Source organism: Amblyomma maculatum, chromosome 4 (assembly GCF_055883805.1).
Source record: "Amblyomma maculatum isolate TAMU_Amacu chromosome 4, ASM5588380v1, whole genome shotgun sequence".
NCBI lineage: Eukaryota > Metazoa > Arthropoda > Arachnida > Ixodida > Ixodidae > Amblyomma > Amblyomma maculatum.
The window spans coordinates 83,461,932-83,486,470 of NC_139347.1; the positions used below are offsets into that span (position 1 = coordinate 83,461,932).

The following is a 24,539-nucleotide window of genomic DNA, read 5'->3' on the forward strand; positions in this document are numbered from 1 at the left end:
ATATATATATATATATATATATATATATATATATATATATATATATATATATATATATATATATATATATATATATATATATATATATATATATATATATATATATATATATATATATATATATATATATATATATATATATATATATATATATATATATATATATATATATATATATATATATATATATATATATATATATATATATATATATATATATATATATATATATATATATATATATATATATATATATATATATATATATATATATATATATATATATATATATATATATATATATATATATATATATATATATATATATATATATATATATATATATATATATATAGGGATAGTTCGTAATTTAAGGCGTTGTGATTTTTTTTTTTTTTTTTTTTTTTTAATGCCAAGCACGCGGCACTCCTAGGTGGGCCGAATGCAGGGGTCCACGAGAAGGATCTTGCCTCTGCGGGGAACGACCGGGACGCGACTCATTAGAGACCGTAGGGGTCACGCCCTGTCACGTAGGCTCAGTCACATGCGGCGGCAGTAGCGAAATCGCGCCGTCGATCACGTGCACGGTTGAGAAAGGAGAGAAACGCTTTCCTCGCCGCGAGTCTGTGTGTCAAGGGCCTTCTAAGACGGACGAAAGGAGGCACCTTGGAGGCCGAGGATCCCGTCGCTATCCGAATGACGTTGGGGTTAAAACTGCGGTCTCCTTCATAACTAGCATACTCTGTGTCCGGAGCACCGTGCACTCATTTGCAAAACAACAAAAACAAAATGCATTGTCAGGGTCGCATGACAATGTTTGTACACCCAAATGATGGATTCGTAAGTGAATGAGCCTACATTATTTAAGACCGAAAAGGAAGTTTGGTGAGGAAAGTTGCACTGCAGGTGGTCCTTGCAACGGCTGAGGAAATATAGTGAAAGCGTATAACTTGTCACTACATTAAAAGTATCTGAAAAGTCCTATATTTGTTCTTGACACTGGCAATAAAAAAAATTTTACTCGATGGTTGCATGTCGTCGTCTTCCGCTCAAAGCTCTGCGGTTCGACCCCCCCCCCCCCCCTCCCCTTCTCTTTTTCGCGCATTTTTTTCCCCCCTAAGTGTAGTTATAATTCGGGTTAGGCCGGTATGTACTACTAGCCTCATTGCAGTGTAAGCATATTCGCCATAGTCCACGAAATAGTGGCTTCTTCCTTGCTGCTCGCGGCGGTGCATTCGCATTTCGGGCTACTGGTACTTCGTTAACAGACGCACGTTACACGCTGCTGGCCAGTATAGCTTCTCGACTATTGTATGCAATGTATGTGTTGCATACTGCAGTCCGAGGGGAGCACAGCCGAGCGCTGTGCAGCATCTGTCTCGATAAGCCCCAATGATGAAACTGGCAACTGCCGCGGGGGAAGCGAGAGTTCATTCGGGCTCGTTTAATAGTTTCGCGGGAAGGGAGCACCCGAGAGTTGACGTTGTTGTGCCACTCGGTCTCGTAAGCTGACTTCGCGGGCGGACGTTGAGAACTTTATTCCCTCTTTATTTCGCTGCCCCTGATCGGGTCGCCTTCCTCGTCGACGTGCACACAGCGACAGACGCAGTTCTGACGTCGCCGTCTGATTCGCCGAGATTGCCGGCGCCGTCCTGATGAGAGTGTGCGTTCTCTATCCGGAAAGCATTTGTCTTCTCCCTCTCCTAATCTGGCCTCTCCGCCGCACCTGCCAGCACTATACTGCGTTTTTGCGTAATGCCCGCCGTTGCGCACACGCGGCAATTTGCGACGAAGAGGAGGAACTTGGCCTCGCTGCCTGCTTTTTCGGTGTTTTGACTTTTTTTCCGCTCTGTAATCGAGCTCCGACCGCGGCGACATAATTTCAGAGCACCGCGCGGTTCCCCAGTTAGTGGTGCAGCAGTCGCGGTGCCACCTCGTGGCATGCAGCGGCGCAGACGCGCTGACTCAGTTGTCTGCCGCGCGATGTTGTGCAATGCGACGGGCCCCGGGCTCGCACTGCTGCCCGGGAGGTGCCGAAACCGCTGCGTATAACCCGATGTTGGCGCGCGTCTCCCCATGTCCCCGCTTAGTCGTCCTCAGTGCGTGGCTGGCAGTGAGTCAGCTGCTGGTCGGTCGGCCCCGGGCTCGCTGTCGCCTACCTTGCGGCAGGTGGTGTCTGGAACGCCGCGGGGTAATTGCTGCGCACTTTTGTCTGCAAACGCTTAGGGCTTGTGTACTTGTTGCCTGATGCGAACTTCCTCTTTTCCAGCGCGCTGCGCCGTTATCGGACATTTCGCTAGGGACGGTCGTCGAGGTAAACGCGCGTTACGAAGGCGACGTAAACGAGTAGGCTGCGTAGGTATCTGGGTCCTCCGCAAATTACACACAGCGATGTGGTGCATGCATGCCGAGAATGAACGGCGTTTCGGGTGGTGTTAGCGGGAAAGGCGATGCAGTGGTGAGATGGGGGCAATTTTAGATTACTTATAGGTCCTTGTATAGAGCTGCGTCAAGTTTTAGCAAGTGTGGATACATTACGAAGCGGTCATAGTTGCTGTACCTTGTATCTACGATCCTGCGGGCCGGTGCGCTGCCGAACTTGCAATTCAGGATATTTAAGCTGAATGTGATAACCGCGTGTTCAGAATTTACTGCTAAAACAGTATTTTCAAACGAGGACTTCCTTCGCATTCCGCTCTGTCTCGCTGCTGTGAAAAGATTTTTTTTTTTTTTTTCAGTCGTAGAAGGAAGACTATGTCGCTGGCGCGCGCAGTTGTCGATGTGCGTCGACGAAGCCGTGCAGAGATAAGTTTCAACTGTTAATGCGTGCAGTGCAAAGATGAACCACGAACACCGAGCCTCGTCCTTTGTTTCTTTTTCGCCCTGCAGCTTCCCAGCATTGGTTGACTTTTTCTTTTTTTTTTTCTTTTTTTTTTCTTTTTTTATCGCAAAAGCACTTCAAGCTTTATTCCCGGCGTTTTTAATTTAACCCACGCCACACGCCTTCCTGCACGGTGTTTTTGCTATAGCTCCTCCGCGTCACGCGCTGCCTTTTTTTTTTTTTTTTTTCAGTGCGTTTTCTTTTAAATGAAACATATATACTGGATGCAGAAATGCGCAGCTGTGCCACGGTCTGCGCGTACATTATCGGGAGACTCCAGGTGTGGATGAAAGCGAGCACCTTTGCTCGCAGCGTGTGTGATGGCGGTCCCGAACTGCCCGAAGGACAATCTGCTCGTATTTTCTGTTGACCATTTATTAGTCATGTGCGGGTTTTTCCTCAAAGGAAAGTGCTGCTCTTGAGCTCTCTCTCCTTTCTCCTCTCTGGGCGCCATCGATGGAAGCGCAGCGGGGATTCTTGTACTAGAAGGGGGGGGGGGGGGGGGGTAAACACGAAGAGGATGCAAGGAAAAGGCGCGTCTGATTTTCATGCTGTCGTATATAATAAATTGCATCATTGCTGCCAGCAGACCTATTGGAGGCGGTGCCCACGCAGCGCACTATGGGTAGGGAGCGCGGATATCTTCCTCGGCCTGCTTTTTTTTTTTTTTTTTTTTTTTTTTGTGCTTGCTTTTCATTTGGAAGTTGCCGCCGCGAAATGAACCTTAAAACTAGTCTAAAGTCGAAACTGACAAGCACAAAAGGACCGATTTTTAAAATGAAGTAGCTCATAAAACAACGCCTGTTATACTGGGTGTTTTTGCAAATACGATGTCTGTGTCTTTTGTCGTTATCGTTCCTTGCTATAACCTCTCTCTCCTTTCTTCCTTTTTTTCCGAAAATACGTTTCAGTTGTAATGGCAGCTGGTTTGGCACATCTCTTTGGAACCGTGTCGCCCTCTGTCCCTGTCGTTGCTGCAGTTCGTTTCAGCATCCACCTACAAACACATGCCTCTGTGGAGCTTCCCGGTTGTGCACAGCGCTGTTCTAATTCCCTGCTCAGCCAGATGAGAGGTGGTTGAAGGAATCTTGATGGTCGAAATGAGTCCCCTGTGCGGGCCTGCATTACGGCTTTGCCACGAAGCCAAGCTGCGGGGGGCGTTGGGAAGTGAAAACACGTTAATTAAGCGTGCCATGCCGTTACCAACATCCCGAGGCGAAGCGCCGCGCGTAATGAGCTGAACGACGCGCCTGAACGCGGATACGCAATACGCCTCGTGTCCGGGCCCTAACTGCGCCGTGTTTGCAAACAGTGTGTGCACTGCTACACTGTTGGCAGGCGGCGGACAGGTGGGGTGTAAACACGTTTGACGCCTCGTCACGCGCACCAGGGGAAGAGGACGACGGCATATAGCTCCTCCTAGAGAGGAAACGAAGTCCCCCTATTTCTCTGTGTATCGTTGACGTGCGCTTCCTGGCACCGGCAATTCGAGCGATGCTACGCTAGAGATGCGTCAAGACAGTTTTCTAAACTCTTCATATCGCGGCAGGATGCGGCCAGAGGAAGGAAGTGCCCTTTCTGGCTACTTCGTTCAGCTTGCGGGGACCTGCGTCGTGTTTCGCAGGAGGTGTAGGGCCCACGTTCGCTTCTCTGCAGCTTGGTGAACGTGTGGTGAAGCGAAATGAAATAGTGTACTATTTTCTCTCCGCGGCAAGATACCTGCACCATTTTAACAAGTAGCAATTTTAACACTCTCGAAAGCAGTGGGATGCTCCCGCCTGCACATCCATCTCTCTCTACGTACAATGTGCGTGTGTACGTGATGCCGACCACATCTACCGTTGCTTGTCGGGAGCCGTGGGCCCTGTTTAGTGCCATGCACTTTCTCCCGCAATACAGAGGTAATTTCGCGAGACGTATACTGTGTACTTGTTTCGGCTGTGCGAAGGTCGAAGCTCGCTTCTGGGGCTGTGTTTTTTGTTGATGGGTTTGTTGGGCGGGCTTCATGCGCCTTCCGATCACCGAGCAGTGCATCGTACTTCAGTCTACTTGCGTGCTTAGTTCTTTCTCCCCCTCCCTTTGTCGCCCTGTTAAGGAGAAAAATTTATAGAAAAATATGCGCCTTAGTATTTAGGCCACAACTTAAAATCCGCCATCGGTCGCAAATCTTAAGCGGAGGCGGCGCTTGCTCAGCGCTGACGCGCACAGACGCTGCTGTTCGTCCTTCCTGTAGTGCTGTTCTCGTCCGAGGTGGCAGTTGAAGGTCTGCTCCCGTTGCTTTGTCGCTGACGCCGATCCCGATGCTGCTGCGCGGCCTTCGTCGCCCGCACTGCCTCGCCACAGTGGCGCCGCTCTACGGGGAGTATCGCTCCTTCCTGCATTTCTGTTTTACGATGTCCCCCCCCCCCCCCCCCCCCCCCAGCCTCCGAGATAATTGACCATCTCAATGTGTTGACAGTATATATAATGATCGCGTGACTTGAGTGTGTGCTTCATGGCTTCATGACCCTGCCACACGTTGCTGCATTGTGAGAAAATGTCAATATTCTACGCCAAGAGCCCGCACGCGCGTGTGTGAGAGAGAGTGGGATGGATCAGCCTGCATCTACAACACGGCCGTCCGGCGTCGCGGCCACAGCTGATTTCGTTCGCTCGAACCGCGGTTAGGAGCAGTGCAATTGATGGCGTGTGAATGAGCTAGTCGCACTTTTATTATTGTATTTGGTGGGATTTCTTTGGAGCATATCTTAACACTAAGATTCCTGAAGAGCTGCTGTCACATTTCGCATTGCATGTACGCAGTCATTGGTCCTGCTTGACACTCGTTCTCTGTGTTGCGTTTATTTTTCGGCCATTCTTAAATGTTTTCCCATTTTTCAAATGGGTGCCGAGAAAGAACTTGAAGATCGTCGACATTGGAGCCAGACGGTTATCCTAAATTTAGACGCACCCGTCGGCGAAGCGCTCGCTGTACGTGGAAGCTCTTTTCACCTCAAAAGAACGCACGCAGGTGTCTCGCTGAGCTTCGGGATATAAGATTTGCGCAGTCCTGCTTCCTTGCGATAAGCTGGTGCTCGCTATCTCACGAGAACTCCGTCCAATACGCTCCCCGAGGTACAGTTACAACAATATTTAACGAATTAGAAGGGAGCTAGTAATTATTTCGTTAAATTGAGCGATGCATGTCTCGGTCATTTAATTCGATACATTAGATTATATTCTGTAGCGGCTACCACAGCATCATATTGGCAAACCGTAATTTGTGGCCCGTGGAAACAACCTATACCACTGGAGAGTATGAAAAGAAGCAACAAAATTTGTTACCTCAGACTCAACAAGAAGAGTCCCGGGGGACTGCACATTAATCTCCCAGCAAAGAAGCCGGTGACGTTTACTTGTAGGCAACGGCCGCAAGAATTCCTTTCAAGTTTGAAGTGCACGTATCTCGTCCCCTAGTGTGTTTCGGCAAACTGCCGCAGCAGATAGAAGGCACCCCCACCTGGCTCGAATTTAATTCAAAACTATGAATCTCGCTTTGCACGGCACTTTTTTTAAAAGCGGAACGAAGGCGCTCCGCGATATTACCGTTGGCTCGCATTCACTTTTTGGGGGGGCGTTCTCTATAAAACAGGCGAAAATTAACTTTTCACCTTTATATATATATATAGCCGTTCCATAGAGGGCTATGGAACGAAAAATGGTAGGGGTAACATTAAGAGATAGGAAGCGTGCCGAGTGGGTCAGAGAAATAACTCAAGTTACCGACATTCTAGTGGAAATTAAGAAGAAGAAATGGACATGGGCAGGACATGTAGTGCGAAGAGAGGATAACCGATGGTCGCTTAGGGTAACAAACTGGATTCCAAGAGAAGGAAAGCGTAGCAGGGGGCGGCAGAAAGTTAGGTGGGCGGATGAGATTAAGAAGTTCGCAGGGGTCAAGCGGATGCAGCTAGCACAGAACCGGGTTAAGTGGAGAAATATGGGAGAGGCCTTCGCCCTGCAGTGGGTATAGTCAGGCTGATGATATATATATATATATATTTTTTTTTTCGTTTCGCTAAATCGGGACAGACCATGGAATTGGTTTCGCTATTTCGAGTTAATGCATTGGACGCTATGGTCGTCGAAGGGGGATCAAGATATCTTCGTTAAATCGAGATTTCGCTGTAGTCGGACACGGTGCACGAGACTGAATGTTCGGTACCGGGGCTGCCCCTCTCCTCATCAGGCTGCGGAAGTCGATGCAGCATCGCGGGCGAGTTTTTATCCGACTACACGCAGCGCAGTCTTTTTCGTATTGGTTGCGTTCGACGGTGCCGGCGGCGGCCGGTTTCAGGCGGTATTAATGAGGAAGTCGCGCATAGGCGCCTACGTGTACGCTTGTATATACGCTCGAGTGACGCGCTTTGTTTTGCGTTTGTTACATTCGCTGCCTGCCGGGCTCGATCGGTGCAGCTGTTTGAGCCATGAAGGTAAACCGCAGTCGTGTGATGCAGACTCAACGTTGTGTTTTGAGCCTTGGGTCCACCACCCTCTTATGACTCAGTCGTGCGCCGTTCGCAAGTGTGTGGACGTCTGTGCGGCCAAGAACAATATGGAGGCAGTCGCTTTAAGCGTAGCCGGCCAAGAATGCTTTCTTTCGGGTTTTTTTTTTTTTTTTTTGCAAGAAAGAATACGAAATCATTATTGATCGCTAGAGTCTCGTTACTGTTATTGGAGAGAAAGTGACGTAATTTAATCAACTTCATATTTATCGTGGCTTTGTCTATGTTTCCGGTACACTGGCTGCGGCAGCGTGCTTGCTTCTGCAGCCAGCGGAAGCAGCTGTGTTGAGGCGCAGGCTCGGCGTCGCTTAGCTGCGGTCTGTTTGCCGATTGTTTTTGTGCAAAGTTTGCGTGTAGCCCGCGCCTATTGACTCGGCTTTGAGCTCCCGTCGTTTGCTCCCAGTTTTTTTTTTTTTTTTTTTTTTTTTTTTTCGCTTTAAGTAGCGTCAAACACTCCCGATACCCACGCATTGTCGCTGGGGCCCTACAGAACGATTTTTACCCACGCGTGTAAATAGTTGCAATCTGTGTTCCGACGCTCGGGTTTTTCCAGGCCCTGGCTTCACTTTGCCCTGAGCAGTACCTGTTTTGCTTCTCTATACTGTCGCCGCGATTCGCCGTGAAAATGTCCATAGAGCGTTCTTTATCTGCCCTTGACGTGCTAGCGCAGAAAGGTGCACTTAAGGACTCCGTTTTGTCCTCCCTATCTCGAGATAAGATATCGGGTCTTCGCCTCTGGGTTTCTGGCTGGTGATGCAAAAAAAAAAAAAAAGTTATCTATCTGTGGTGGGCAGCACTGGTTGGTTGATGAACTGTTTTTGCTAAAGTCGATCTGCGAAATGGGCTGCTGTACCGTTTTCTCCTCTTTATTGCCAGAGATAAATAACAGTATGTGAGATAAAGATGTGTCTGTGTGCAAGGGGAAGGGGTTGGGGGTGGCTTTGCTCAATATCGATAGGCGGCTATCAGTGGTGGAACAGCTGCGCCATTTGCGCTAGCGCTACAGAATACCGCTGCATTCTGCTGCATGCCCACTTTGCGCTACCCCTTCGTCAAAAGGTCATTGAATAACTTTCGCCTGAACGAACCTGAAGCCAATGCATTCGAATGTTGACTGTGCGCTGCCTTTAGGACTGTCACAAAATTGGAAGTATGGAAGTATTGAACATAGTTTAATTAGAAGTACGGAAGTATCGAACATAGTTTGTAAAAATAAAAATGTAATTTGAGTTGTGCCGCGCGTTTCCGTTCCAAGTCTCGAACAACGTACACGGAAGTCGCGGACGTTGGTGCTTTACCAAACTCTTTTTACCAAAAAACGCTTTACCAAACCGTTCTGCGCTCGTTTGACCCTGACCCTGCTCATTGGAGGGTCAAATTCTAAAGTTAAAGCTCAGCTACTTTGGTCATCTGATGAGAAGAGAGGAGTCGCTGGAGAGAGATTTGGTGTTGGGAAAGGTTGAGGGTCGCCGGAGAAGGAGTAGGCAGCGAACGCGATGGTTAGATGGCATCCTCGAGGCACTGCAGATGAAGTTATGTGATGTTAGGAAGATAGTGAGAGACCGGAAAGCGTGGCGTGACATGGTCCATAGGGTCACGAAGAGTCGGACACGACTGAACGACTGAACTAACTGCGCTCGTTGGAGGTCGGAAAATAGAAGCAAACACTGCGCGGCTCGTCATTGCGTATTGTCATGGTGCAGCCCGCCTTTGGCCCTGAACGCAGTCCATGTGCTAACGAATAATGTGAATAGGCACCGATGTTCGTGCCGTGTTCGGTTCCCAAAATGCACTGCGCGCACGGAAACGGCTTGCAGCTGAGCGGGCGCAACTGCGACTGCACAGTTTTCGTCTCCCTACTTTCCTTCGGGCTCTATTTATTCAGGTTTAGGAAAAGAGCGGATTTGAAATAAAGGCTTCGGAGCCAGGTCGCACCGGTGTGTCTCGTAGAGCTGCTTTTCTCGCGTCCGGTTCTGCGCGCTCGTGTCATTGCACCGATGGGAATGCGTCAGCACTAGCAATCAAATTTACATCACGCGTGTAAGCATGCGGAGGAGCACCGTTTGGAAATTCCTGCGTGTTTCTGAAAACTTAAGGGGATGCGTCCGGCTTTCTGGGAAAAACACGCCTCGAAACACCTTAGGACCGCCACCTTTACGAATTAATTAGAACGTCACGAACATTTTCGCGTGCAATTCCGATTGAAGGTTGATTATTTTTGTTTTACCACGATCACAGCGAGAATCTGAACTCGCTGACTTCCTTAACCAAAGTTGTGCTAAAATCTCTTCCTTTTCATGTGCTGCTAAGGTATAGTTTTACTTTGAAACATTCTTTTTTTTCTGCTACTAAAAGAACTTCTGCAACGAAACCTGAAATTTCTGTTTCAAATTACATGTTCTTCAGGGACATAAGTTGTCAGTTCCAACACTGAATGGCGCATTTCATTGAAAGTGGCCGAAAAAAGCGCCTGTCAGTGCGTTTTTGCCCACCTTCCCAGGTTAGTCGAAAATAATGAACTCTTGCGGACTGTGGTCATCTGTGTGGCATTCACGCACAAATAAAAGCTTTATACAACTCTCTTATAGCCGCAAGTTTGAGCGACCCTGTCTCATTGTTGCTGGTTTGTTACGTCATTGTTACGGATATTAACCGCATAAAGAGGCTGGAAGGTGGTAACGGGACCCTTAGTTTTGCTCGGCGTAACTTGAAAGGAAGCGGACCGAGTCATGTCCGTCACTCGGTGCTAATTTCGCTTGTTTGCTTCGCAGACACGATTCCGCCTTTTATTTGTGGGCACGGTTTTGTCGGAATTCAGCGAACTCGTCTAACGGTGCCTTTGGTCGGCGTCGTGTCGCAATGCTTGGTGGCTCGCTATCTGGGGCAAGGCTGTGGGGATCGTCGCGACGCGTGCAAAAGAACACGGGCGCCGCCTGTCGGGGCCTGGGCGTACTTTGAGCTTTGGCGATGGTTTGACTGCGTCATACGCGGGGACGTCCGTTGCCGCACTGCTTAACAGTGCTTCTATGTTCCACGAACAGTCTAAATGAATGTAGCGACGCCTCTCGGTACCGCTTACCGTTTTCTGACTTAATATCTGCCCTTGCAAGTGGCATTTCATGATTAGTTGTCCGTTGGTCGAAGGGCATTGTCGGGCTGTCAAAGTGGACTTTTTTTTTTTTTTTTTCGTCTTGAGCGCACTTTTCAGACAGCTTGCCAAACTGAAGGCACAGTAGCGCGCAAGCGACTTTCTCTGCCTGCGCTTGTCGCGCTGCTTATAACGCTCGACCAACTCATTAAAACAGACAGGCTTTGTGTTGTCGGACTGGGCTGCTATAGATTAATACGCTACTGGAGATTAATCGCCGCTAACAATCTGTTTTTTTTTTTTTCTTTCTTTCTTTCTTTCGGGCTCGCAATCGTATATCTTCATGATGAGACAGTCTCAGTTGACAGCCGCAGCTGAGAAGCCTCGTCAGGGTCACGCGACTTGTGATGACCACCGTTGTTTTGAAAGGCGTGACACCTGCACGTTTCGCCGGAACGCTGCCTTGGGGACGACGCGCGCGGTTCACCCGGCGTTTGGACGCTTTGCCGCGCTGCTGCGTAGCGGAATGCGCGCGCACCGAAACTTCCCTATTCTTTTTGCGTGCTTGTCCGTCTGCTGTCAAGGTCATTTGCGTGTTAAGTACGGACGGCTGTCCGGAACGAGGAAAGAAAAAAATAAAGCTGCGCACACCTCTGAACCTAATTTTGAAGGAACAGATAATAGTTGGGAAAAGTGGCAATCGAGGCTCCACCATGAAAAAAAAAAAAAAAAAGAAAAAAAAAGGTAGGCTGCTTGACTGTGGTTGCAGCACAGTGCCAAGGGTCACACAGTAGGTAGTTTTTGACTACATTGGTCGTATCTGTACATCATGTAGACATGTCGAAAATACCACATAAGTACTCGGAGACATCCGAAGCACATCGTCGTTGCTGGTTTTCAGTAGCTCGAACGCATCGCTGTTACGAAGTTAGGGTGCCTCGGTAGCAGCGCTATCGAGGCACCTTACCAAGTTAGGGGCGCCCTATGCTATGTGGCGCCATCCCGCGTATTTTTTATGCACCGGTGCGATGGTAGCGAAGCGCTAGGGGCTGTGACGACGAAGCCAGCGAGGCAAGTCCAACCTCTTGGTGGGGACTTGTTTTGCTCTGTGTTATGTGAGATTGCAGCTGCTCAGGCGTGGCCACACATCTTTCCTTTACTCGTGGATCCACCCTCGGCATTCCGATGACCTTCGCGGACTGGTCAAGGAAAAGTTTCCGCAAATATCACAGACAAGCGCAGTGTGTGGCTGCCCAGATATCGGCGTGAACTGTATCTCTCGAGCTGTAATGATAACGCTCTGCACAAGGGCAGCGGCGCTTTGCTTTGAATATCCGAGGCTCTAATGCGCAGCGTAATTTTGCTGCAGGAAGAAAGGTCCTGCACCGGCGGCGACCGCAGCAGTGCGCTTTGTAGCATTGCGATGACCGACTCAAGAGGGAGCCACTGGAAGATTCGAAGAGAAAGGTAATGGGTTAGGCTCAAGCTTAGCCACAGGTGGTGGCTACCCCATTTTCCAAACTGCACAATAGTGGAGAGGGAAACGGTAATGGAGCTTCTGTCGCCCGGCAATTAGGGTGCCTCGATGCGCGCGGAGCAGCGGAGGGGGGCGCGCGCATCGAGGCACCCTACCGGCAATATTCGGCATTGCGAAAGGAAAGCAAGATGAAATTTATTGTTGGTTAAGGATATGTCGCTGTGGCCCGCTTGTCCGCGCCACATTTTTTGGAGATTTCATTATATAGTCAAACGAACTTGACAGCTCGTTCCGGGTGTCGTTGCGCAAACTCTGCCAAATATGTGGGCGCAGTCAATCTGTTTGTAGTCGCAACGCTTGGCAGACTTGAGTATGATGGCTCATCAGTGTTTTTGAAGGGCTCGACTGCTGAACCCGAGAATTTCGGTTCGATCCCGGCCATAGCGCCCGCTTTTCAATCGAGGCGAATTTCCGGAGTCCTCTACTGTCGTCTCTCATGACTTGAGTCGTTTTGGGACGTTAAACCCTATGGGCTAAGCTAAGGCTGATTCGCACATTTGTGGAAGCAAAATCACGCCGGAATGTGCAAACTAATAAATGACTGTGCTAGCATTTCATGCTTTTTTGCTCCAGGGTTGGTTTCCATCACCGCAGCTGATCTCAGCGGCGACTAAACACTTGAGCATTTCGGGGCACTTGACAGTGCGTTGGCCGTTGCCATGCGTCTGCGAAGTTGCGCAGTCCGGTTACGCGTGCCGGCGCTGCAGCCACGCGATCGCGCGGCCCGGCTTTTTGAAGTGGGCAAGTTCAAAGGTGGCCGCGCCAGCGAGCTTTTGTAGCCGAGGCCGCCGACGTTCGTCCATCTCGCGACTCTGGCGCGCGCTGGACGCGAGCCAAGGCGGCGTTCGCGTCTGTCGCTGCGCTCGCTACTTCCTACGTCGTTAGTGCTACCATCAGTGACGGCGATGCTGGTGGCTGGCGCAATCCGAGATTCTCCGAGGGGGGTCGCGCTCTGCCTGGGCCGGCGGCTGCGCATGCGGTAATATTAGCGAGAATGGCTGGTCGCGCAGACGTGGCTGAGCCCCGGACGCCGACTGTTAACGGGTTGTTTGCTTGTCGAGCGGCAGGGCAGACAAGGTTATGAAACCGCGGCAACCGTTGGAATACCAGACGGCCTACGCAGCGTGCCTAGTTAAATGTGACTGTGTTGGCATGTGCTGCGTGACTCTTAAATAATGTATTTATTAGAAAATCAGCGTAAATGGTTACCACAAATCATCAATCAACAACAACATTCTGATCATCTCACCTGTTGTAAGAGCTTATTAAGACACAGGCTTGGCTTGAATCATAGAGCACAGAGCATTAAAAACAAAAGTAACGGCGCATAAGGCCTATGACTTGCCGGCTTCATTTACTAACCCGTTCTGCAGCAGGCCAGTAACGGGAAAACCCAGATTTTTTTCTTAATTTTAAAACATGCACATCTTGAGCAGGCATTTGCCATTGCTCTCTCCATGGAATATATATCTGTTTCAAATTCTTGGTGCTCCTCGTGCGTCATTTGACATATATTTGTCTGATGTGTTTTATAAAGCCCATCTAGCACTATTACTACTATAGCATGAGCTTTCGAAAACATATTGCATCTCATGCAGCTTGCATTGCTGGCATGCACTCAAGCCTCTCTGGTAGAACTGAATCCCCAGGGATCAGGCATAGCCCAAGACACAAATAGTATTGAGCTAGCAAAAATACTGCTTCAGTAGAGACCACAGGGGTCAAAAGCAGCGTTGCTTATGCAGCATAAAAAAAAATGCAAGCTATCGTGCTGTCCACCAAGCAGCCCTGTATTCCACTGACTACACTCTGGCTTCACCTTCACACATATTTATCAGTTGAGCTTGTCCATTTTTTCATTGGCTTAGGAGAAATGCTTATGGAGCAACTGATGAGGTTAATATACATCTTCAAGTAAAGAATGGGACACACTGGCTAGAGCAAGTCAAAACAAATGGTGCACAGCTCCACATTCTCAGCAGGTCTGCTGGTTGACCTTGATTTAGCAATCAAACTTTGGCAGAGGCCCAGAAATCAATATCACAGGGCTTTCCTGAAAGACCATAGTTGGCATTTCCCAACTTATTGTGAGACTGGCTGTCACCTATCTTTTGGACACAGTGGGAGGGCCACAGTGTTGAAGAAAGGGTGTGAGAATAGCAGATAAAAATTGAATCAAGACAGATGGGCTGGCTTTGCTATCAATTCCGTGTGTGTGTGTGTGTGTGTGTGTGTGTGTGTGTGTGTGTGTGTGTGTGTGTGTGTGTGTGTGTGTGTGTGTGTGTGTGTGTGTGTGTGTGCGTGCGCGTGCGTGCGTGCGTGTGTGTGTGTGTGTGTGTGTGTGTGTGTGTGTGTGTGTGTGTGTAGCTGCATACTACAAATTTTGTTTAGACTGCTCGTAAAATATGGCAGAGAACCTTTGGAGTGGTCTCTCAGCAAGTGCTTCTTGGGGTGATGGTGTGGCATTGGGATTTTACTATAATAGCAGTCATATTTTTCACTTGTGATGCATTGCTTGTTTACAGTTTTGTGTTGTCCTTTTTCTTCTTTGCATGCAGTGTCGAGACTTTGTCAAGGCAGGTGCAGTAAAGGGTTTAACACCTGCTGACGTCGTAGCAGCATCCGACATCACCTTCTGCTGCGTCGCCAATTCTGTTGCAGCCAAGGAGGTAGTGGATCATCATTTTCTGTTCTTATTAATTTGCTATGCTTGCAACCTACTAGTAGCTGTTTTATACAGGGCAGACCTGGCATCTTTGCAAGCCTGCTGGGTCGTGGACATTAATATCTGAGCTTTATCTGTCACATTGCACATAGCTGTAGGTATTTTCCATGCTTTTACAAAGCCATTATTGCTACAATAAGGAAAATGGTAGAAGTGCAACAGTAAGGAAAGTTTGGTGCATAAAATAAAACTAGACTATACATTAAAAAAGTGGCTCACCCATGAGCACCCCCCCCTCTAAAAATGAAGTTATGCCTCAGAAAGAAAACATTGTTCACGTTTGATTGCTGATTGGGCCAGGTGAGGTGTGCTTTCTTTAGCATTGCATGTCTCTCTCTGCTATTATCATTTAGATGGTGTTTGGAAACTGTGGTGTCTTGCAAGAAATCAAGAACAACAAGGGGTATGTGGAGATGACTTCCATAGACCCTGAAACATCACAAGACATATCTGAGGTGAGCACCGGATCGCATTGAACGGATCGAAGCTACTTTCAGCCATCCTTGGCTGTTGCTCGTGTCTCTCTGACTACCGTTACTGTAGCACACGCTATTTCCTTCATGTTTATGCTGGACACATGTTTTAAAAAGAACGGTTTAGATTTACAGAGTTTGCATGGGTTGTTATAATAGCATGTTAGATACACCTTCTGGGACTTATTGGAGCGACACTAAGTATTCCTGATAAAACTTCAAAGTCTAGTCATCATTATCATATGTCTGTACGAATTTAAATCGTGACCCGCATTTTCTTAACCACTCTTAATAGTTGTGGAATGCCAGTATTGGTGTTACGTTTGTTATGTTATGATGGTATTTCAAAGAGCGCCTTGTATGCATCAGTCTTTCAGCGTATGGGCATTGCATACCTGCCAACCCTCCAGAAATGTCCGGGAGTCTCCCGAATTTCTATTACTTCTCCCGATCGTACAGGCGCGACTTCAAATTTCTAGAAAAGTGGCTGCCACAGCGAAGTGTGTGTGTTTTTTTTTTTTTTTTTTTCTCTCTAATTTTTTCGCGCTATAGCTATAAACCTATAACGTCCTATAATATAACCATGCTGGAAAGCAGCGCGGGAGCAGTTAATCACCAGCATGCAGCTTAAATCGAGGTAGCGGCCACCAGCACCACCACCAACGCGAGCAACCGACCGGGACTACCATGGACCAGCACAAGGAGTCACACACTTTCACGAGCCTATATAATGTATTTACACAATTGTAAGTCGACTCGAATGTAAGTCAGACCCCCTCCTCCCAAACCGCATGTCCCGAAAATAGGGCTAGAATATGGACAGATAGAGACAAACACACTTTTTTTTTTATTTGTCCATGTTCTAGAGCTGTTTTAACGTAATGTTCGACCAACTTGCCCAGCAAGCCACTTTGGCAAAATATTGCCTGGCTGTACTACTCGTCTCCACTTCAAATCACATATTTCGGTGATATACGCTGCAAGCTTGGCCTGTAGCTTTGGATAGCATTCCAACTGTATCCCTCAGAGAAGCCTCTTCACTTGGCGTTGAAAATTTTATCTCACTGCCACCACCATTCCTTCATAACCCGTTTAGAACCTTCGAACTTGCGGCCCACAACGCAGTTCTTTCTTTGGCATAAATGATAGTCGCCTCCTTAAACGCTGCGCGGAACAAACGCTGAATGCTTTTTGGACTTAAGAACTCATGACAAAGCATGTGGCGGGGTGTAAAGTGAAAAGTGTGAACATGTGAATCTCAGGCGAACTCAACGAACGATAGGTGTTGTCCATCTCTTCCATCAACCATCAAAACTCCCTGGAAGTGCCGCCGTGTCACTTGGCTGGACGCGACTGATGCGCAAAAAGTGAGCGTAGCTGTGATTTGAAAAGTGACTCTTCTATAAACTACGACACTCCCGCAGGTGCAGTTCGTGCTGCGCAGTAAAAGTTAAGAGAAAAAAATTCTCTCTGAGAAGCATGCACAGTAACTTAATTTTGCACTTGAAGCTGTAGAGCAAATAAATTCGCCTTATCCTCCCTGATATAGTTTTTATCGTGCTCTTATTAAGAGTGCCATGCTTTGGTTTTGATTTTAAGTTGACCCCTCGTCCCACTTATGCGTTTCGAATTTAAAAAAGGGGTCGGCTTACAATCGTGTAAATACGGTACTTGGAAGAGTTTCTGATGGCGCAACAACAGAGAGATCAGTGCAAAATAAACTAGTGGGCCGCCACTATCACCTCCTTCCAATGTTGTCAGTCTCAATAATTTCTGAGATGCTAAACTTATTTTTGCCGCCACGCCGGTCTCTCAAATTTTCATCTTGCTAGGTTGGCAGGCATGGAATTGCTTGTTCGTGAATGAATGTTGCCAGGCAGCGGCTAGATTTTGAGGACGTTTGGTAAGTTTGGTAAACTTTTAAGTGGTTTGTGACATATTTTGTGATATGGTGGTACACATCTGTCAAGTATCCATCTGTAATTTCAGCCCAGGCAAGATGTTGGTATGAAAATATGAAAAGTCCAGCCACGGGACTTTGTAATGTAATCTGTTTTCGCCTGATAAATTGTGGTATTTTTGACAGTGGTACTCATGTAGTCAACATTCAGGTCTTATTTCTGACATTGCACTTGTGTTTGGTGAAAGTGGGCTGTTTTATGCTCATTCTTTTTTTTGCAGGCCATCATGCTTCGAGGTGGCCGCTATTTGGAAGCACCCATATCAGGTTCGAAAAAGCCTGCAGAGGACGGCACACTTATCATCCTAGCAGCTGGGGATAGGTCACTCTTCAACGACTGTGCAAGCTGTTTTGAAGCCATCGGCAGGCACGCATTCTACTTGGGTCAGTCGCTGTTTCCCCATTTAGGGGGCGCTGCTAACAGTTGCCGCGCAGCGCCATTTCCGAGCAGCTCTCCGTAACCTATTGGGCAGGCTTACTCGTTCCCCCACTGACTTGCTTGCATCTGCACGTGAAAAAAAACTTGTTTCATTCGCGTGCTTTCTCCCTTGTGCTGTGAGGCCACTGTGAAAGATTTACTTGGTGTTTGCGGAACTGTGGTTTAGAGTATTGACATTTTGCACTCACCTCGTCAGCAAATTTGTCTTTTCTTGAGGGAATAATTGCAGGGTATACGAAAAGTGAAAATTAAAAGGATACCTTAACGAATTTGCGGCATGAATGCGTGAACTTTTTCCTGTCTTTATACCGTACTTGCTCGGCTCCCTGCGGTTGATTCTGCCATGTTCTTGTCCTGGTTGCATTTGTTACTGTTTGCTTTTCTTGTTTCCGCGGGGCCTTTATTCACTTTGGCCTCCAGGCTGCTGACCCGAACGTACCTGACTGATGACTCTTGGCGCTTTTTGATGTGGAAAAAAAAGCGAAAACACATTTTGTGATGTCGATCTACGTGAATGAACACAGGTTGCCGAAATTTGGGAGCGACATTTCTACCGTTCACCCACCTCAAGAAAGAGACATCCACTGGCTGCAGAGCATTAGACGCACCCGCATCAGTTCGCGCCGCTTGAACAACTCGGGACGTGGTGTCGCAATTCAATAGCGACGGGGAAAAAACTTTCCAGTAGTTTTCGGGGAAAGGCTTTGGACAGATCGACTGAGGATTTCGACGGCCTGTGATTTCGCTCCTCACGAATCACCCAGGACTCAGCGGTGCGGTGCCGCGTGTCATTGAGCATCAGTAACAGTGTCCCCATTTTTGTTTTCTTGTAATCGGCTGCGCCTGCTAACAGATCGATGACTGGGCACAGTTGTCTCTCTCAAACCTCACACAGTGGCGCCAGCATGTTTGCGCCATTTAAGGGGCACCTTGTCTCCCCCTGTGCAACTATTAACTCTCGTGGATGATGCGATGTGACCGATATTAAACAATCACCATACTTATTTACGAGCCCGTCATTACTATTCCCGGATCGGCATCTTGCCTGATAAACAGGGAATGCACTGAGGACATCTCTGTTGGAAGTTTCGTTAACGCCGTGCACGTGACTAAACCGAAGTGATTACTGATTAAGCACTATATAAAAAGTAAATTTTGCACCAAGGGACAGGTGCACGGGGGACCCTTTAAAAAGGAGGCTGAAAGTTCTCCATTTCAGTGCTCATCATCTAAATAAACCTAAGTTCTCTCTAAAGTTCGGTCCTTAACTGCTTTGGTGACCACCACCTTATCTATGTCAGAGTGTTTGTAGCTGGCACTTACTCAGTAGCTGGCTGCCTTGTAATCTTAGCCGGTGCTGTCTTAATTCATGGTCCAGGTTAGCGTTTTTAACATACGGGGTGCTCTATCGGATGTGTACTGATCCGGAGCCCTCCAGTGTGGCTGACCACCCGTTACAATTCATCTTGGGCTGTTATCTCAAAAACTACTACCATGACATTGCTTTCATACACGGCACTACATTTGTGCGCTCACGCCGAAGTTTATAAAGTGCAAGGGTTGTAAACTGCAGACCTGCGCTACTTGCAAGCCCATTGGGTAGGACAGAAATTTGCATTATAGATGGCGTCTGCCATTTTTGCCTTTGAAATTGTACGCACTGCTGGTTTACAAGGGCCGAATAAGTGCACACTGTATGGTAAAGGACAGCTGGCATGCTCTGTCATGTTGTCGCAGGCAATGTATCATTCCTATTGCTTCCCAGTTAAGCTGTAGTCATGCCCTACTGGTTTTGATATTTCACTTACATATACATATACATTCATGCCACCTGCCTAGAGCTTCAGTGCGTAACACGCAATCCAGTAGGCGAATGCGTCACCTCGGGAAAGCAAGGCGCATCCCGGCTTTTTAGGTTGCCGCGACGCTGCTTCAAGTATCACAAAACTGCCCACCGAATAACTTAATCGGCGCGCGGCGCTGCCACCGGGTGTCTGCTTGCACCAGCCGTGGTCTAGAGAAGACAAGCGCAATGGGCACGAGCAGCATACGCAGCGAGAAAGCGCGCAGCCCGTGTTGCATGGCTAGTGAAGGCGGCACGGTACACAGGGCCTAGGTGCCATTCGGAAGGTTGGAGGGCTCTTTTCAGTGTGTATCGGTGCGTTTTGCGTTTTCAACTGTCGTGCAGCTGCCATGCAGCTGCCACCTGTGTTGCGAAGCATACTGAATGTGACTGCAAGGTACCACCTGCAAAAGTTTTATTAAAATGCTGAAAGCGCAAGAAACATGGATTTCCTCATTGTGGAGAGGTGCAGACAGGCATCCGTGCATAGTATGGGTTTCTTAGGCACGTGCTTGAACTTCCCATCAGTTAGGCCTTGTTGTATTCTTTTCGTGTTCAAAAGCTTTCGTGGATGCTTGTACATTTATTTTATACATCAAAAGGAGCCTTATCATATATCTCTATGGGAGCCCTGTTTTAAAAACATGCGCTCAAAAATGTGCCTTACTTGATCCCGCCCGGCTGAAGCTTGTACATTTTTCGGGTGCAGGGGAAGTGGGCAATGGCTCCAAGATGAGCCTCATCCTCAACATGCTTCTGGGCACAACATTAGCGGGGCTGGCGGAAGCCATGGCTCTCTGTGACCGGGCTGAGCTGTCTCAGAAGGACCTGCTGGAGATTCTTGAGCTGGGCGACCTCAACTCAACAGTCATCAGCCAGAAGGGCCAAGGTGAGGAGGATGCCGCTCTGTGCCTTTGATGTAATGCGGGTACAAATCTCAGTTCTTCACTGATGAGAGTCTGTCACGGGGCCTTCAGTTGGAGTGGAAAAGGCTGTCGTCACCATTTTCTTGGTTTGTAACCATGGTAGAGCACATTAGGTCCTAATTTAGGGGAAAAGCATACGACTAGAAGCAGCTAACAGGAGAGAGGAGGCAGTGGCATCCAGGAGGCCCGAGTTTACTCTTGCAGTGCTGTGCTGTTTCGCTTTTCCGTACCTGCCGACCCTTCCGATTTGCACGGAAGACTTCCACTTTTTTACTAAACTTTACAGTTACACGATCATTGCCCTAAATCTTCCGATAATAGGTCTTTTCTCGCATAAGATGGCCGTGTCGGTTTGGACTCATGGCGACGTGGGGGTAGATCACTCCTTGTAGGTGCAAATTCGGCGGCGGCCGGCAGTGGTGCGCAGCCACCGTAGATATGTTCCCTGGCTTCGCCCTCTATCTCAACAAAGATCAGCCTCTTATCGCACTTGGCGGTAAACGATATTTCTGCAGCTTTGCCCAAACATCATGCCATCCGATCCTCCTCTATCGCGCTCGTCTCATGTTACGGAGCTGCACCTCATAACTCATCTTTCAGAGCCATCACAACAAACAACGTTTGCGGACAGAATTGCGTATAAAGGGCTAATAATGGTTTCACACATAACTAAAATGGTGCGCTGATGACACCAAGTGAAAACTGCAGCAGCGCCTCACTAATCAGTTTGCGTTGACTGGCTGTGGAGGTGTAGCAAGATCCCTCTGCGGCAGCGTGCAGACGTCTTTAGGACTCACTTTTCATGCATGCTGTTACTGCTTGTGTTTCGATTAGCACTAATTGGATACTGCATTCTGAGAGTGCCCCGCCCCGACTCTCAGCGCAAATAAAAGATACTTCCGGTTTTTCGTCTTTCCAAGTTTGTAAGTATGCATCTTGATAACACCCAAGGTTTCCAACGCCAACACATTGGTGTTTAACCATACTTGACTCTGTTAATTAAGTCTAACCAGTGTTTGCAGGCCATACACAGCTAAAGACAAGAGGGTATCTATTAAAATTGTTTGTTTATTTTTGCTCCCTGCCGCAGTGGTGCAGTGGTTAGGGTGCTCGACTGCTGTGCCCTAGGATGCGGGATCAAATCCCGGCCACTGCGGCCGCTTTTCGATGGAGGCGGAAAGCAAGGCTCTTGTGTGCTTGGTGACGTCAGCGCACATTAAAGAACTCCGACTGGTCGAGATTTCCGGAGCTCGCCTCTGCCTAGGTCGCTTTGGGACATTAAAGCGCATAAACCAAATCAAACCAAAACTAATATTTTGGAAAGAGGGGAAGCTTCTTGAATGCATTATGAAACTGAGAGTGTTTAGAAGTTCTGTAGCTCCTCTTTAGACAGAACCTTGAGGGACCAGTATTTCTGAGTTCTGTTTACTGAGAGAATAGTTGTTTAGCGTAATGCGATCCTATTCCTTTCCGCTAGCACGTATGTGCTAATTGGCCCTGATGCTGTGGGCATGTGTGCAGTTGGCCGGCACCCGGTGCCATCAGGGCAAACTGCCCATCCGCTGCCTCCGCGAGGTAATCTAATGATTACAATGTACACCTGGAGTGCAAACTTTATTGCACAAAAGTAAGCAGTAAATTTAGATGTTCTTCAGGAATAGATTGAAATTGTCATCATTAGTCCACCTTTGTCCTTCTTTGTCTTAGGTTAGGTTAGGTTAGCAGGGGCGTTCGGAACCTAACATCATTGGTCTTTGTCCTTCTAATATACACTGGGAATGCAGATGTATTCGTTCGATGTGTATGCTCCCAAAGGTTGCAGCAGGAGGGATGTGTCCAAGCTGGGAGGCACCTTGTGGCTGCCACGGGGCAAGGTCATTGTGAATAGAAATTTTGGAACATTTCAGAATGCTGTGTATTTCCAGGGATTCAGCATCCATGCATTAGGTGCTGTGGAGTTCCTGAGCAGCAGATGCGTGAAAAGCGGTGTTTCAAGAAATTGAAGGTTCAAGCAAGTCAAAGCAGCTTTTTCTGAAGTGAGCACTTTGGTAGGCGCTTGAGTTGATAATAGGAGGCAGGAATTGCTTGACATAGGCTGTGAAGAAAGTTCATTAGAGCTTGTAGTGGGCTATGTGGTACATTGAACGAGTTGTAAGCTCTAAAAGTGCTCGTCCATGTCTCCTCCCTTGTGCGTTTTTTGTGCTTCCAACATTTTTCGCAGGCAATAAGGTTGGGAGTGTTTGTTTACTGGAAAAACTGCTACATGAGAGGCACAAGTGTTTGGCAGCATCGCTGTTGAGCTTAAAAGCAGAGCTTTCATGAATGCCTTAAGAAGCAAATTTATTTGGCAATTTTTGCCGGTAGAACAAAGAAATGGGATAAGATTTTTAAATTTTTCAAGGTGAGGGCCCTCTTCTGACACAGGTAGGCTGCTGTCGGTCTCTTGGATCTCGGCTACCTTGCCAGCCCTGTCTGTGAACATGTTTTGTTGCCACAGGTTCCAGCTGCGCAAAATGGTCTCGCACTGCTCCTTTGTGGTTATTTGGTTTGATGCGCACATGATATGTGGTTTAAGTTTGCTTTTACTCCCCACAGCTTCAGCTTTCTGCAAAGTGTATCTCTGGTTGAATTTCAGCTAATATTGCTTGGCTTAGTTAGTTTGCCCCAGAATGGTTACTTGCTCTTGCGTGAAATGTGGGGCTAGGAGGGGAGTGATTCCCTTCTGGCCCTTTGGTAGAAGGTCGTGATTTCATTAAGGCGTAGAAGATGATCCCTACTGCCCTTGGGCCCCCATGGTTTGGAAATGCATCTGGTCTTGCCTTGATAGTGAATCCTTGGGCTATGTTGTTTACCCGTTCGTTTCCTGAGAGGCCTGAGTGTGTAGGCGTCTATGTTAGTTTGATTCGAGCTTCCGAGCAGTATTTCCTAATGATCAGCCCTGATTTGGAAGCTGAGCAAGCTAGTCTAGCTTTGTTAGCTCCGCGTCTCGTGAAAAAGGTGGATTGCGTGCATCCACATGGGTATATTCCTTACGAAAGCAGTCCGAACGCCCCTGCGTAGCCCAGGGGTTGTGTGTCTGACTCGAAGCTTCCAATGGTCCTGGGTTTGTTTCTCATCACCATCCCATCCATCAGCTACGGATTTGGCAGCCGGAAATTCGGCTTGCAATAACCTAGTACATCACGTCGATGCCTGCAAGCCGTGTGACTTGCCAGCTCCCACATGTCAAAGGTGCGCTTGTGGCTTTTCACTCACTGCACCCATTTGCACTGCCTCTTCCCCACCTCCTCCTCATTCCACATTACACTTGTGTACCTTCCCCTATTCCGCTGCTTCTGACTTCTCTTTCCAGCCAGCCCAGCATTGCTGTTCAAAATACTTGCAGTGGGTCCACTTTATTTTCACCTTTACATGTAGGATGCAGTGGCATTACTGCCGTCCACCGGGCTGGCTTTTAGAAATACAGTAAAAGCTCGTTAATTCAAATTCCACGGGGCCGCCAGGCCAGTTCGAATTAACCAAAATTCGAACTAATGAAAGTGAGCAAAAATGAAGGCGTTTGATGCCCGGAGGGCACGAAAAACATTTATTTAGCAAAAAAGTCTGTTATCATCTTCTGCTTCTTCTCTCTGAGGGCTACCGTACTCACTCGGTCTTCTAGCATGCGAATGCGACGCAGGGAGTCTTCTTCCCCCTCTTCAAAGCTGAAGAAAAGGCGCGCGACATTCAGCGCTCCCATAACTTCTGCCGCGGATGGACGCACGGGCTCTTGCTCCTCGTCATCGTCCTCGTCTTCTGCCTCTTCTGGGACAGACTGCTCCCCAACAATTTCAGCGACAATGTCCTCATCACTTAGGGCACCGCACACTGCTGCATCGCTGTCTACTCCAACGTAATCATCAAAACTGACGTCCTGCAGCACAGCACGCACAGCCGCAGGCAGAGGCTCCGGACTCCCATCGTCGCCACTTTCTTTCATACTTCCGGCAGCAAAGCCACAGTGGTGGAAGCAGTTTGCAATTGTGGACGGCGTGACCTGCTCCCATGCACGCACCAACATGTGCATTGCTGTGAGCAATGTGATGGTGCTGGTCTTCTGGTTTCCAGTGCACAAAGTCATGCG

The 24,539-nt window shown here is 48.0% G+C and overlaps 1 protein-coding gene across 2 annotated transcripts in view; it reads left to right on the forward strand.

Moving 5' to 3' along the window:
* The window catches only part of Ndf (Nucleosome-destabilizing factor), a 107,498-nt gene that overhangs the window by 59,442 nt on the left and 23,517 nt on the right, over positions 1 to 24,539 (forward strand). For both annotated transcript variants that reach the window (XM_084602060.1, XM_084602061.1), the window contains 4 exons: positions 14,609 to 14,719; positions 15,129 to 15,230; positions 17,430 to 17,592; positions 20,200 to 20,379. In XM_084602060.1, coding sequence (XP_084458186.1) covers positions 14,609 to 14,719; positions 15,129 to 15,230; positions 17,430 to 17,592; positions 20,200 to 20,379 — 556 coding nt within the window. The remainder of the gene's footprint in view (positions 1 to 14,608; positions 14,720 to 15,128; positions 15,231 to 17,429; positions 17,593 to 20,199; positions 20,380 to 24,539) is intronic.